The sequence below is a fragment of the Pyxicephalus adspersus genome, chromosome 4, assembly GCF_032062135.1.
Source record: "Pyxicephalus adspersus chromosome 4, UCB_Pads_2.0, whole genome shotgun sequence".
NCBI classification, from domain to species: Eukaryota; Metazoa; Chordata; class Amphibia; order Anura; family Pyxicephalidae; genus Pyxicephalus; species Pyxicephalus adspersus.
In genome coordinates, this window is record NC_092861.1 from 83,032,480 (window position 1) to 83,048,801 (window position 16,322).

General features: G+C 37.9%; 2 protein-coding genes across 2 annotated transcripts in view; one reads left to right on the top strand and one right to left on the bottom strand.

Moving 5' to 3' along the window:
• Positions 1-1,793: 1,793 nt before the first annotated feature.
• The window catches only part of MCM9 (minichromosome maintenance 9 homologous recombination repair factor), a 32,210-nt gene continuing 17,681 nt past the window's right edge, over positions 1,794-16,322 (bottom strand). Inside the window, exons 7-12 of the mRNA XM_072410209.1 lie at positions 13,203-13,377; positions 9,731-9,933; positions 9,288-9,491; positions 5,464-5,546; positions 4,293-4,438; positions 1,794-3,454 (exon numbers count right to left, since the gene is read on the bottom strand). Coding sequence (XP_072266310.1) covers positions 2,071-3,454; positions 4,293-4,438; positions 5,464-5,546; positions 9,288-9,491; positions 9,731-9,933; positions 13,203-13,377 — 2,195 coding nt within the window. The 3' untranslated portion in view covers positions 1,794-2,070. The remainder of the gene's footprint in view (positions 3,455-4,292; positions 4,439-5,463; positions 5,547-9,287; positions 9,492-9,730; positions 9,934-13,202; positions 13,378-16,322) is intronic.
• The window catches only part of ASF1A (anti-silencing function 1A histone chaperone), a gene marked incomplete in the record, with an annotated part of 7,059 nt that continues 6,189 nt past the window's right edge, over positions 15,453-16,322 (top strand). The window contains 1 exon segment of the mRNA XM_072408822.1: positions 15,453-15,851. Within this exon segment, the coding sequence (XP_072264923.1) occupies positions 15,743-15,851 (109 nt within the window).

The following is a 16,322-nucleotide window of genomic DNA, read 5'->3' on the forward strand; positions in this document are numbered from 1 at the left end:
TTCTTTGCATGATTTCTGATAGAGGGGTCAAAAGAATAATCAGAAGAGTTACCCAAGAGCCAATGATCACTTGCAAAGAGCTTCAGAAAGACCTGAAATTACCAGGTATAGTTTATTCAAAGAAAACACTAAGTAATGTACTCATCCGACATGGCCTCTATGCACGCTCACCACGCAAGACTCCATTGCTGAAGGAAAAGCATGTTGAAGCTTGTTTAAAGTTTGCTGCACAACATTTGGACAAGCCAGTGTCAGATGAGACCGGTATTGGACTCTTTGGATGTCATTGCACACACCATGTTACAGGATAAATGGCACTGCACGTCACCAAAAAAAACACCATACCAATAGTGAAGTTTGGAAGTAGGAACATCATGGGGTGGGGGGCTGTTTTTCAGCATATGGTACTGTCAGACTTCATATTATTGAAGGAAGGATGAATAGAGAAACATTCTAGATAACAAAATGCTATTATCTACCAGGATGCTGAAGATGAAATGAGCATGGACATTTCAGCAAGACAATGATCCCAAACACACAGCCAAAAATTGGTTTCCTAGAAAGAAAATACAGCTTCTAGAATGTTCCAGTCAATCACCTGACTTGAATCCAATTGAAAATCTATGGAAAGAACTGAGGTTCAGAGTTCATAGAAGAGGCTCCTAAAACTTTAAGACAATTTAAAGACAGTTTGTGTTACATGATGGGTCAAAATCACACCTAAGCAATGCATGCGACGAGTATCTTTATACAGGAGGCGTCTTAAAGCTGTCATTACCAACAAGGGCTTTTTCTACTAAGTATTAAAATACAGTTCAGCGAGTGTGTTCAATACTTAATTATTGTGCCATTCCACTGTATTACATATAACTTATAGATATATTTTCTTTGCATGTGTGGATTACTTGGGCTGTTACCGACATCTGGTGTAAATATCATGTCAATACCCCCATTAGAAATATATTTACTGAGAAAAATATTGACATGTGTATATAGCATATATACACACACTGTACATGGTAGGAAGCTTAATGTCCAAATTTGGGAAAACTGCAATTTTTAGTATATATGTTTATGGCCTCTTTGGTATGAATTTTTTGTTGTATACATCCCAGTGGAGTGCAACTGGCAGATATAATACTAAGATTATTTCTATAAAACAAAACAAATCTGAAGTCAAAACTTGTTTTGAGTTTTGAAGGGAGTAGGAAAAGTTAAAATGTCAATTATTTATTGTATGGATGTCTTTACTACATCTCTTCCCCTGTACCCCTCTTCCAAAGACATACTTTAACACCACAACCCCAACTATCTAAAGTCTCCCAAAGCAATAGTTTACACACCTTAATCTGCTGTCTGTGTATCCAATCAGTGTTCCCAGGTGTGGGGAACCAATATTTCAGCAATACTCTGCCAACAAGAAATGTCTACATCATGCAGGCAGTGATATGGACATCTGAAGGAGGATTTCTGCCTTCTTGGACCTAGAAGGATAAAAATTCACTAACCTATAGAAAATACCAATTCTTTAGCATTTATTTATATTTACTTTTTCAAGGCATTCATAGATCAAAATGTCTTAATTAAACTTAAAACACAAGGGGGCATATTTTTATTAAAAATAAAGGGGTAACATAAGTATTCACTGCAGGTGAAACTTCCTGGTACCTGTGTGCTCAATGACTGATTCACCAATAGACAATCTTTATAGATAAATAGAGACCCTTCAAACCAACAACTGGATGGTGACACAGAATCAGTCATTACCAGAGAATAATTACTCAAACCTAAACTGGAGAAAAACCTTCATTTTTATTCGTAAGACATTATTTTCATTTATTTTCACTTTATCACAAATACACAGGATTTCTACGCATGAGTCTAGGCAGTCTGCACTGCCACCTACTGGCTGCTTAAAGAACAGAGAATGTTTTTATAAACCTCTTGGTCAGATACTTGCAAATTTTTTTAACCATAGAGCAAGCAGAAACACTTTAAAGTGTAATATAAAAATAAATAAAAATATATATAAAATATATATATTTATTTTTTTAACAATGAAAAAAAAAATCATTTTTTTCCTTTTATCTCAGCATTCCAATCCATATCTAATGTTTCATCATCAAAGTCTGTACTACAAAAGAGTGATGTACTTGTTCCTAAAGTTTTGTTGGTGAGAGGCTCCAGCTGAAAACATTTTCTTTTTCCTCCTGCTTCCAAGTTCCTGGAGGATAAAGGGTTTTCAATTCCAGGTGCAACGCATGGCTTGTCTTCAGATGCAGTGAAGGAAAACTTTGCCAACCTAGCAAGTGTACCAGAAGAGACCTTGCGACTGTGTGAGGGCTCATTTTGCTTATTATCCTCATTCCCTAATAAAGGGGACACAACATGACTTACAACAGGTGCCTCTTTATCCAATAAAACTTCTGTTGTGGCAGCGCAAGTTCTATCTTGCCTCACAGAACTGGTTTTATCTGAGCTGACCGATGCCTTGAGAAGCCTGCGGAGTTTTTCTTCAGGGCCAGGTTTCTGCTTTGGTTCAGTACCCACAATGTCTTCCCTGCTGTTATCAGTCAACTCTTTCTCTATATCTGGGCTGTGTAGGAGTTTTGTCTTTTGTTTAAATGAAAACTTAGTTAGTTGGGCCAATCTGGCCTGCAGCTCAGGATCCTGAACATCTGATGTCCCTTTCTCTGGATCCCTATGAGCAAGTGACCTTTTCCTGCCTCGGGCTGGGGTGCTATGCAGAGGACTTCCAGATAAAATGGCTGCTTCTTCCGAAGGATCCCCATGTCCATGGACCTCTGCTATAGAGGGTCCATTTTCTGTTCTTTTCATAGACTTTTTATTCAGTTTGTGCCATTTTTTAGACACATGCTCAGTGACAACTTCGTCTGGCAAATTATTTCCTTTAGTTTCACATGAGCTTTTTTCAGTTGGTTGCTTTGCTGCATTTTCAGTCATAGTACTTTTTCTAAAATTACAACTGGTGGGTTCAAATTCTGGTGAATCTTCTGTTTGAGGTGCTGTGGTTATACACTCTTTTGTTTTAGATATTGGAGAAATATGGATACCTTGTCTTCCTGTCTGCATAAAATCATACCATTCTAGACCGGAACTAGTGGTCATCTTGTTTTCGCAGTTTAAAGGATTTAGTCGGTGTCTGCTGTTATGTTCTTCAGAAAATCCAAGCTGTATGCTTTGGTCAGCTAACATATGTGAAACTGTATTTGTTGTAGAATCAGTAGATGATGGGGGAGAAGAAAATTGTTCAATATTCTGTGTATTTTTGGTGTTTTCATCATTGCAGACATTTTCTCTGGTATGTTCCATTTCTGAAGTGTGGGGATTCACAATATCACCATAGGGTGTTATATCAGTGACAGAACCCGCAGTGGTGGCAGTAGTATTATTCCCTCCCTGCTGTAGTTGACTCATGTCCAGATACTGCTGCCTGTTTTGAAAAGAAATGTGAAAGCAGCTAAAACACAAGAAAAAAAACATTTTTTGCCTACCTGACACATTAACTATTTTACTGTACGATATCAAACTGAGGCTCATCTGAATATAGGATACCAGCCAAATAGACAAAGCTGCCTATTCAAAAGCAACAGATGTTAGTTTCCACTATTTCAGTCTGAATTACAAAAACAGTAGTTGTAATGTGAATGGTTGCTAGGGAAAAGCTTGACATTTTCCTAGACACATTTACATGGAAAGGTGGCTCACCTAAAATTGAATTTATCCTAATTTGTGGCTGCTAATTCAAACTACATAACATTTTTATGAGCAGTTCAGCAAGGTGCACATGTAAGAACTGGTATTCAAAGTTTTATATAGCACTAAAACTACTATCTACATCACTCCTAAATGTATGCCATTGCTGGAAATCTAGCTCCTTCCTCAAGACACAACAAAAAATAAAATGAAGTGCATTATGCAGGGCTCACAGGGCACCACAGGACAGGTGGAATTCTGAATTGTCCCGTGATTAAGCCCCAGGATATCTTACAGTAGTAGCCGTGATTTGGTAACGCACCATTAACAGCTGATAAAATACCCTAAAAACTGAAAATGTTAAACTTGGATAATTTGTATCATTTTCACTTGAAACAGATTTACCTTTAAAGATTGGTAAACATGCCTATAAACATTTTTTTTTTTTTTAAATGACACTCATAAAATGCTGTGTTTAGTTAATGCGAAAGTTGCTTTGTCTCCTTGTACAGGTACTTAGCAGAATTCAAAAGTATATACCTATATAGTTTTTCATACAAAATCAATCTATTTACCTCTCCAATCTCTGCAATTCTTCCCTCAATATATTTTGTAGTCCCAGTCTTTCCAAGAGGAGTTCACACTGCATTTGGTACTGCTCCCTTGGATTATCTGGGAATGATGTATGCAGCGCATTTACCCCTCCTAGTAAGGCGCCCCCCTACATTGAAGAAAAAAAAAAAAAAAAAAAAAAAGCATTCTTTTAGTTTCTATTCTCCACCATAGCAAGCATTATATGATATAAACCGTTTTGACTGGAAAGTTCCTTGATTTTTACTTTGGTCAAAATGTACTCTTCAGATGACCCATTTTTTGCAATACAATTATTTTCTAAACAGAACTGTACAGATTCTACTGAAAGAGATGCAGAGTTTCTACCACAAAAGCAGAACTTGTCTCTTTTATTTATTTTTTGAAAGTACATTTATCTGGGTCTCAGAAGTCTAAGATTTTATTTAATGGAGTGTCAGATTTTAACCTTGTATGAGTCCCAAAAAAATGGAGGAAAACAAATTTTTAAAAACCACTGATAAGCATATTGGAAACGTACTCAAAGGAAATCTGTGAGACAGCTGATCCTATTTTCTATTAATAGTTTAAACAAATATGCAGATTAGTACTTTTATTGCTTTGTTGGTCTCTATACTTGGCCCAGGTGAGATTTTTGGAAGCTTCTGAACCTGGTAGGTGAGATAACAGCCAGGCAAATACTATATCCAAAAAGCAATTTGATGCCCAAGGTTTGTCTCATGAGCATTGTACTTATCTTTAAGTACTTTACTTACTCTACCACAACCACTTTAAAACACTCTGGGGAGTAATATATATAATATTTGGGATGTGGGTAAGAAATACATAGTTTATGGACATCATTTTGTTTTTACTCCAGACAACATACCTTTATGCCACACACCTTTATTATCCAAAAGTATCCTTCATTTATATAGAAAATATTGGGTTTTTGAAAATTCTGTCTTTTGTAAACTAGGTTTATCACTTTATAGTTAACATATTTAAAGTAAACTTATCCTTCAATGTTTACTTAAAAACTCCTGTTATACCAGAACATTTTGTATTTTTTCAAAGATGTAAACAAATGGCATTGACACAAAGAACATCTGCTTTATATTAAAATATGAAGCAATCAACTTGTCACAGGCTTTAGGTTTAACTAAATATACTTACTTGCATAGATGACTCCATTACTGATACCACTGTGATAGCATCTTCTATAGTCACAACATCTCGATACATCAATCTTGCATGGGCTAAAGAAAAACAGATGATGCTGTAAAATGAATCTTTAAACAGGTTGTAGAAAACCTTGATGAATCAAGTTTTCCCAGTTGAGTATTTACATAAAATGTATAAAACTATCCTTCTTCCCAATAGAATGACTGCAGTGTTCCTGCCACAATCAGGTCTAGGGCCTGTGTCAAAGAGCCTTTGTTCCCATCAGACATGTTATACAGTTCCCTACCTGTCTATGTCAACCCAAATTCAGCTTAAAGCAGGTCAGATGGCTCTCTTCTTATTAACTTTCAGAAGCCTAAGAAATGTCTTAGTGTGGAAGCAATATTGCATTTTACCTGTGTGTCTGCTGCTCTTTTGTGTTGTCATGCTGTGACTTATCTGGAGTGTAAGACTCTTATAGCACACATCAAATGGAGAGTACAACTCTGAGCACAGTCTGTGTATTTAATTACACACATTCATAAAACAGAAAATTGCAAAACAGATGTCATTGTTGCATGCAATATGTTGATGTGTGCATGTGGCACAATCCCCTCATGTATGTCTGCATTGCAGTAAATAGGGTCTAGTAAAAAAAGGTTGCTTGGGTAGCACACCAAAGCAATATGCTCAGTAACACACAAGACACCTTTGCATCGATGCCAAATATTTCTGTAGGCACAAATACAATATCTTGCACAAGGCTTTGAAAAACAGCACTTCTGCTTTGACAAACAAGTGGAGACAATCAAACATTTATGAGATTGTTCAATGCATAAGGAAATACTAATAATGTTAATGTTCTTTAACAAAACACCAATGTGTTATTACTCTTACATACATGGACCATGACATCACATACTGACATTTAGTTCTGGTACAATTGGATGTTAGTACTGGCCACACAATAATTCACGTGTAGAGGGCTTTATTAGGAAATCATTATGTCCTCCTCCTCCGATCTTCAGCCACGAACTGCAGAGACAATCTCCGGGGTTTCCTGATGGCGCCAGTGTGGGCGGGAGGAGTGGTGGGAAATTCAAATAATTAATTTTGTATTGGATTCAATTCTAAGTAGCTGTATTGAGTCTAATACAAAGAAATCTTATATATATATATATATATATATCATAGAGTTATCAATGCCAAAATATGGAACTATGAAGAGCGTCAATTTAATACTGTGGCTGCTGTACCCATGTTTACATTTCTCCTTAGTTTGTTAAAATTACCAATTTACTGGAACTTAAATATTGCAAACCAGATCTGTGGGACCATAGTATTATGCCCCATATTGACAATACTAAAACATTGTTTGGAATATTAAGCCACAAAGATGATTATAGAAAAAATAAAATACGCCATTAGTAGTTCAAGGAATTGGCCTGTTTTGCTTGTAGTATATACATATTTTTAATGTAGCCTAATAGATTATATAAAAACATGAAAAGGCACCCAATAAATAGATACACATCCAGATCTTTAAAGGATAGAAGTTAGAGATTTCTGTTTTACCATAGGAAACAAAAAACCCATCTGTATGCTATAAGTGGGTCTGGACAGCCTGCTAGATACAAGATCACTTTACATAGTATTACACTGCCTGTCTTACTCTTGCAACTAAAATGCAAACAGCAGTACAATACTGATTTTCTACCTGTGTCAATCCCTATGTGGACTTTTTATAATATTGGGCTATAAGGAACCAAAGAGATCTGCCTCCTAATTAGCCCTACTCAAGACAAACTTTGGCTATCATACATTGCTACCTAGCCTGAAACAGCTGTATACAGTTTAGAATTTATAATTTGGGCTGTATCTGTAAAGAGTGTCGATTTGACCTGGTATTTCAGTCCATAAACCCTACCCTATAATAACCATGTTTTTCCATACACTGCACCGATAAATGGCCAACTAGTCTAAACCAGCTGTACGCCGTTTTAAATAAACAGCTTTATAACAATAGGTTGTAGCTTTATATTAAAGCAGTTCATAATTTTGTATGTCTAGTTAGCCACATAACCAACTAATCTAAAATGATCAGCCCCTTTCTTCATCTGCGATAGAAGACCTGAAAACTCCTAGTTTAAGAAACTTTTACTGTGTTCTCCATTTTCATTAAGTAGAATTATTGTGAAGTATGTACACTTTCTTTTAGTTGGCAATAATTACAAGTCCCATGATGGTGATAGTTTCACTCACACTGGATGACAGCAGGTGAAGAAAGATAAGACCATTTTATTTTATTGGTCAGGGAACAAGAACATCAAAATCAACACACTTATAAAATGTCAAGGTCTGTAAGCTTTATAACCTGTGAAACTATGTTAGAATCTGTGCTTTAACTGCAAATATGCTACCAACATCAATCTATCTATCACTATTCTAGTGGTTGCCAGGAGCTACTGCAATCTACTTACTGTTTTACTGCTGGAACTGTTTATTCAATAAGGCTGTTTTTGTAGTTATTTGAAAAGCCACCTGAATGGTAGAAGAGTGTTGTTTTACATTTCTAAAAGATCTCATATTACTTTTTTACTGAAGCAAGCCTGCATGGTAATTAAATCTGGTTATTATTTCCCAACAGGCTAGCAGAATATGCATTGGCATAACCAGGCCTTTTTTTTTATATTGAACTCACTGGAACAGAGTTCCGGCACCTTTTTTCAACAGATTTTCCAAGTCTGTAAAAAGGTCTGTGAAGGGGAACAGCTGTCAGTGAAAATAGAGGCTGCCTAAATGGTAAAGGAGAATTACAACTCTAAAGCCCTCATAAAAGCCTTCCCTACTCTCTTTTCCTCACATACCTCTGTATGGAGTGACCTCTGGGGCAGGGCGGACAGTGTCTGGACTCTGGAGAACTAATAAGATCTGAGTTCCGGCACCATTTTTCTTACAAAAAACCACTGGGCATAACCAATGCATCACTAACCCGTCTAACCAATATTGGTATTGCTTCTTTTTCATATATTTTCAACTGATGGCTTATGATGGTTGCCCAGATCAAGGATCATTCTACACTTGCTTATCCTTCACTACCATTTCCATATCCTAAATGCTCTTCGGGTCCAAGGTAAAGAAATGCACAATTACATGATAATGTTTTCCAAGAAAAAACACCCTGCAAAAAGTAGGTCACAACATCGTCTTTTGTTCATTTTATGAACGTGAATGAATTGGAAGGGCAGGCAATAATGAAAGGGGTACATGGAAGTTCACAACTATCCAGCAGATGCTTTCACAGTTCTGGGCTGTTCTATAATAAGGCTTCTAATAAAGTAGGACACATAACTGTAAAGCTAACACTTGGCCTCTAGGCATGTGAATACATGTTTTATGGCCTTAAAACCAGAGACCCTACAACTTACTCCTACACAGTTGAACTGAAAACTTGGTGACAGCTTTCGTATATTGTATTTCAAAACCTTTGAATAAAACTAATACTAAATAAGAGTAAACATACAAATTTACTTGCAGCATCATACAACATGATTTACATGTTTGCTTGAGATCTGAATCCCTTAGCAGCGGAGAGGCAGCAATGGTCATCGCCAGCCTCATAGTATTTAAAATGTAGAGGAAACTGTATAAAGGAGAATAAAGTTGCTTCCTTGTTGCCAATAGCTAAGGAGTGTACACGCCAGACAGCTCACATTTGACCTTCTTGCTGATTCAGGTACTTTCTTGTTTACATGTTGTACAATATTCATATTAACTGTTATAGAATACCATTTAAGTACAGCTGTCCTTTCATGTCATCCAAGAATGAGGCTCACCTTCAGCAAGCCGTATCAAGCTTTCCAGCAGACGGATTGTGGTACGTGCTGCATTTCTACTATCACTCTGTCGTTGAAGCTGATAATAGCGCAATAGAATCATGTTGGCTCCTTCAGACATCTTGGGCTGCAAGGTCTTTATTAAGCAGAAGTAGGTTTTCATCTTTTCCATGCTCCAAAGCTTATCAGATTTGTGGTGGTAATCTAAAAATCAGAGAAGATTGCCATTATATTTAAATGTGATAGTAGTGCCACTGGTAAAATATAACACTGTGCCTCGGCCTCAGCATATCCTCCACATTTGCCAAAATAATTACTCTCAGCCAACTTCTGGAAATGTAATAAAACCTTAAAAATCTAATCTAAAGATGGAAACATACAAACAAATCCAACCGTTCATTTAAAAGTCTGATTAGGTTATAAAAGCAAAACAAATTCTATACCTTTGTTGTCCAGAATAAAGGAAGAAATTATTTTGTCCCAATCCTCATTTTTTGTATCCAGTAAAACTAGGACCAGGTCAAATCTACTGAGCAGGGGACTAGCCAGAGCTACATTAACAGAGATGGATTCATTTGGGTCATATGCCCCCTTTGGATTAGTTGCAGCCAGGATTGTTGTTCTTGTATTTAATTTGCAAACCAACCTAACACAGAAATAGAAGATAAATATTATAAGTAGTATTATTACACAGAATGAAAGCTTTTGTTGTGAGATGTGCAATACTTTTATTTTTCTACTGAACTATGCAGACAGTAAGCAGGTCTACACAAATAGGTATTATCAATGAAGTTTGGTTGTATCAAGGTAAGACAGGATATGTCTGTGTAGCTCTAGATTTTGGCACAATCTTACCATAAATTGAGAGTCCACATCAGTTCACGCCAATGCTTTGGTAAGTGCATCAAAAATAAAAATAAAACACATCACATTATGACTTGCTGCAGTGTCTGTTGGGTAAATGATAGTCATGCATTTTTCAAATAAATGAAAACGTACCGCAATGCACACAAAACCATTACTCAAGTTCCAAGCACATGTACAGATGACCCCATTTTGCTCTAAACCTACCCTAAAGCGGAAGTTTATTCTGCTTACATATTGCAGTGATCATTTCCTCCTTTTCCCCTTTTCTAATGAAATGTGTATTACCATTTTCATTCTATACATTATTGTAGATCTAGTAACAACATCCCCCTGTGTATTTGCAAATACAGACAGACCATAGCTTGTGGGAGGGGACAGCAGATTGATGTACATAGCTTTTGAAAACCGGAAACTGAAGTAACGTCTACATGTGATGCTCAATAAATGAATAACAAAAATCCAATCCTGAAACCCAAGTCGAGCCACATAAAAGCTGTAGCCCTTTCTTATATACCAGATCTGCACAGCTTACCCATAGCTTACCCTTAGTCATAGATGCTTGCATGACAATGGACAGTAATGTATACAATTTATTTTTACACATGTGATAAATCATATAGATATATGATTTTTTTGACTAATCTGACTAATTTTGACTAATTACTGCTTCTCCTGGCTGTCCCAACTTTTTTTTTTTTTAGTAAATAATCTGATTATCTCTCTCAATTCTGACATGGAGGTCACCTCTAATATATGCTCTCTCAAAGGACCAGATTTAATAAAGCTCTCCAAGGCTGGAGAGGATACACTTTAATTAGTGGATGATCCAGCAAACCTGGAATGGATCTGGTCCAGGATTTAAAACATTTGTAACAAATAGCAAATGACTTAAGAAATCCGTTGCAAGTTTGCGGGATCACTCACTGGATCACTAGGTTCACTAGAAGTGGTTCACTAGTATCCTCCCCAACCTTGGAGAGCTTTAATAAATCAGGCCCAAAGAGTCTGGAGACATAAATGATAACTGCATTTTTACTAAGGATATGTACACACAATTCTTTCCAATGGCAAAAGACTGAACAAGTCAATTCTGCTCCATGGAGAGGGAAGGAGAGGGAAGGAGAATGAGGAAGTGGCACCCTGCTGCGCTCCCTCCTCTTTACTTGTATTACGATGGTTCGTCATTCATGGATCTGCCAGGAGGGATTTATGAACGGTGTCTGACAAGCATTGTACACACGCCAGATTCTCTAGCCCTGGGGCGATTACACTGGGGAACAATTTTGAACTTTTTTTTACACTAAAATAGGTATGCTGATTCTGAAAGTGCTGTTAGAAGAAAACTATCACGTCAGGTTTTTTTCTCTACTACTTATAAAAATGCGATTACAGTAGCGTGGATTTGTATAGGCTATTCATTTACATGCAAGACAGTGTAGTTAGAGGTTGTGCGCTGCTTCATGTAGTGAATAGGCAAAATTTATTTTTCTACTTACACGCGTATTTCCTTTCTTTCTGATCATGTCTGGCTCTGCTGTTTCTCATCATAAAGTCCCTAAACTACCCTGATTCATTTTGTTATATCTGTGGTAGTTTCACCATTCCCAGTCAAAGGGCCAACAGTAGCATATTAGTAGAGCAAGCCTATTTGGCATATTTCAAATTTAAACTTGGTGATCAAGATAAGTCTTGGGCCCCTCATAAGGTGTGCAAAGTGTGTCGAGGGTCTACGGATGTGAACAAAGGGAACATGTGATAAGATGCCAGAGAAACTGCATTTCTGCAATACTTTAGAACTGACAGTGGCTTTGTGTATTGCCATAACATACCTGGTTTAATGGAGAAATTGAGAATTCCAATCTATAACTCAACTGAATGGCAACTATTTATCGATAGCTCAAAGCGGAGCTTTAAGTGTGTCCTCCTTCACAATGGCAATATATTTGGGACAGTCCCAATTCGTCATTCAGTTTTTGCAACATCACCAACACAATTGGGTCATCTGTGTTGACTTTAAAATGGTATGCTTCCTTCTTGGTCAGCAACGCAGATACACCAAGTATCCCCGTTATCTGTGCACGTGGGACAGCAGAGCTCGTGAGAGGCATTGGGTGGAAAGGAATTGGCCTCCTGCCCTCCAGATCTGCCCTAAAACCAGGTGATCCAAACATTCTACATTATGTCATTATTTTTTCATTGTATGTAAAACTTGTATGTTTTTTGACAAAAATGGAGGGTACCCTGTATTGTAAAAACTGATTGTAATAGTAAAAAAAATGAAGCTATTTCTGGATTCACCACCCAAAAATTAGTAAAAAAAAAACAAGTGTAAGAACTCAACAAAAAATGCAATCCCCAGTGTTATTAGATGTGAATCATCCGATGTGTTTGAAGCCTAACATTGTAGTTATCCTATGTGCCCCACCCCCAAAAGTATAGATCTGTGAAGGGGGAGGCTGAGTTATTTTAGGTTAGGAGAAAGGGGCAAACAGGATGGCTACACTACACTAGGGAAATCATTTGAAAGAAGCAGCCAGAGAGTAGCTCTAGACAGAGCAATTGTAAACTTTTTTTTAAGCAAATAAATGGTGGATGTTTGTTCCTGTACAGATGTGGCCACTAGACTACTTGGAATTACCTTTTAAGTCACATTGGTGAGATATTTTTTTTATCATTATTTATGATTTCAAAACTGAAACTGTTTTGTTCCCTTCACCACCCACATGTCTTCTGCTTTTCCTTTTTCCACTTTTATTGAAACATCTATTGGCATAGATCTGACTTTTTTTAATCTCTCCACCTAAAAAAAAGAGTTTGTATTATCCATCCAGAACGGACTACAAAACGAACGCTTGTAATCCATGTGGAGCTTGTGATGAGTCACCCACCTTGAGCGCGTCACCATCATTTTGGTGGAATTCTCTCTTCCCTTCGTAGCATGTAAAAGCAACGCTTACAGTAAATAATCCACAGAACGCTGACAAAACAGAACTACTTAAATAGTAAAAACTGTAATAGTTAAACAAAAAAATTATTTAAGAGATTTACCCAGCTTTGGCCACACTAATTGTCTGCTGCTCCATTGCCTCATGGATGCTAGTTCGGTCGTGCTCTTTGATACTGTTAAATTCATCGATGCAGCACAAACCTCCATCTGCCAAGACCAGAGCACCGGCCTCCAGGTTCCACTCTCCAGAGTCTTTTACTGCAGTCACAGTCAGTCCTACAGAGAGATTTCAGAAATGAGAGATTCTTAACCAGGATCCTTTCCGATTGGTATACACTGCTCCAAATCTACTTCTACCATTACACCATTATGAGCACAGGCAGGCAGTTTTGGTGACAGGTGTACACACACACACACACACACACACACACACTCTGTGATTGTAACAGCTCTGAGTCAGCTGACATCACATTTAAGATGGAGACATTCAGTAGCAGCCTCGGCTTTTGGATGTTTGCACAAATGGAGGATTTACTTTTATAAAAATTCATTAAATATGTTTAATGTACATATACCCTTATGAAAAAAATAAAATTAACCGTCTGGTGACAGGATCTCTTTAAAGTTTAGGTGTATCCTATTGGTGTGGTGGCTTCAGAAACTCTGACAACTGATATACATTAAGAACATGCTACAAATATGATATTTCCAGGAAAAATATTTACCCATCTTACAGGCTGCATTACATAACACATGCTATGTTCATTTACTCTTCATTTACCAACAGGATAAAATGTTTATATATAGATACATTGCAACAGACAAACAGGAGTAATGGGCACAGAATGAATATGTATTTCACAGTACACTATCCATGCTGTAGGGTTAATGGTAACATCATGTGTGTGGGTGTACATAGAACTGGCAAACAGGAATAATAAGTGTAAAGCTACGTACACACTTCCAATAATTATCGATGGTAAAAAAAAAAAAGTCAATTTATATACTACTCTCAGCCTAGATTCCCACATTGAGATTATGATCCCCTACATATAAGCCTTACATATGTGACCACTGGATGCAGTCCTATCTACCAATGACACTGTTTACTATACATACAGGATTTTCCCATAAACCTGCTACATGTGTATGATGGATTATTGTAATCACATGGTGATGTGTCAAGGCATGTAGAAAGAGGTAACACCTAGTAAGTTAATGAATAATACCTGGGTGTGGTGGTTTTCATGAAAGGTTAAAAACAAAGAGTTAAAAAGAGTCACACAGTACTTGATGTCACTGCCTGTAAACAAAAACTACAACTCAAAGAATAAAATCTGTGTTTAGCACAAGCACATGCAATCTAACAAGCAATATTGTACGGATCAGTCTATCCAAAGCTGATGTTTTAGTGTTTTGAATATAGCAGAGCTGATCATGGACCATGGACAACCTGGTTTGCATGGCACACAGAGCCCCAGGTGGATAATGAGTAGCTTCTCTTTTGGACAGATCAGAAAAGGGTTGGAACTTCTGTCTGTATCCATGTATGGGGAGATTCACGCCTCTATTTATCCTGCTGAACAATGCCTAAAGGACAGAAAGTGGGGGAAATGTTTGTCACTTAGTCAAAAACTGTGGAGAAATGTTCATAAAGGGACGCCTATGAGGACTGCCCTTACATTAATGAGCAAAAAAAAAAAAAAAAACCTTCTCGCAGCCCTTAATCATTCACTTTGGATCGGGGAATGTTTTTAAATAAAAGCGTCTTTCTATATATTTTAAACTATCATTTGTGTGGAATGTAGCTAATGTCCTCTGAAGATTATTATTAATAGACAGGATTTATATAGCGCCAACATATGACGCGGCGCTGTACATTAAAAAAGGGGGTTGAAATGACAGATACAGACAGTGACCCCGGAGGAGGGGGAGGTAGCATACAATAGGAGGGCATTTCTGTACATATCCTGATTTCTCCAATACCATGACACATATGACTGTATACACAATGAACAAACACAGTTACACTGAACAAGACAATAATCCCAGGTCTGAGCTCCCAGTGACCAGAGGGGCCCAGGTACATTATAAAGGTATGGAGATAATAGATATATGGAAGAAGTTAGCTGTACAACTGTTGCCTTTAGTTCTTTGGTAGCTTGTTATATATTTATTGCCCCCATCTTGGTGTAGAGTAAATAAAAGGGCATCCATGTGAGTGCTCCAGCCATGCAGACTGGCACGAGGTCAGGTGACAGATCCTCCCGGGTGACTATGACGCGGTCATCCAGCAGGGGGCGCAGCAGCTAAACCTTGTGAGCTGTGGTAGCGGCGAGCAGTACGTTTTCCTCCTTCGTGCAGCTTTTAGCATTAGGGGAGGGCTCGGGAGCAGCCAATACGGACACACGCTGTTCTAGCAACAGAGCAGAATGTGCTGTAGTGAAGTGAGATAGGAAGCAGAGGGGAAATAAAAAACTAAAATAAGAAGCGGACTGCAGCGGGCTCGGCCATGGAATAGATGGGAGATCAGCAGCAGGCTGGAGGAAAGTTTCTGATGGGTTGCACGAAGCAGTGACACCAGGGCTCTGCACACCTCTGCCCCCAGGAACCATCCCCATTGTCTGTGCCTTCCTAAAATATGGCAAAGGTTCAGGTGAACAATGTAGTGGTCCTGGATAACCCCTCTCCCTTCTACAACCCCTTCCAGTTTGAGATCACCTTTGAATGCATTGAGGACCTGTCTGAAGGTGAGTCCCTGAGCTCCTCCATGGTGGCTGCCAGATCAACAACAGGTTAAACTTACATGATCTCAGGCCTGCTGCCTGCCAGGGGACACACACATGGATGAGGCGAGGGCAGGGAAACTTGTGTGTATGGGAATGTAAGGAAAGTTTGTGCTGAGAGGTGCCATGGTGGCAGCAGCCATGATGTGTACACAGCTGACAATGCACAGGAAGAGGGATCTGACCCCTGATCTGTGCCTGTCACTGTGCTGCTCATACACTACACAGCCAGCCACAACATGACAACACCACAATGCCCTCATAACACTAATGTATGGACTACAACACTTTCACTGCTATCTCTACATACCATATCTCTACATTATCAAATCCATATTATTACATTTTATGTGCACGCAACATATTCCCCCTTTTCTGTAATATATAGAAGAGGAGGTTGTGTCAAATAAATACTAAATAGGAAATTACACAAAA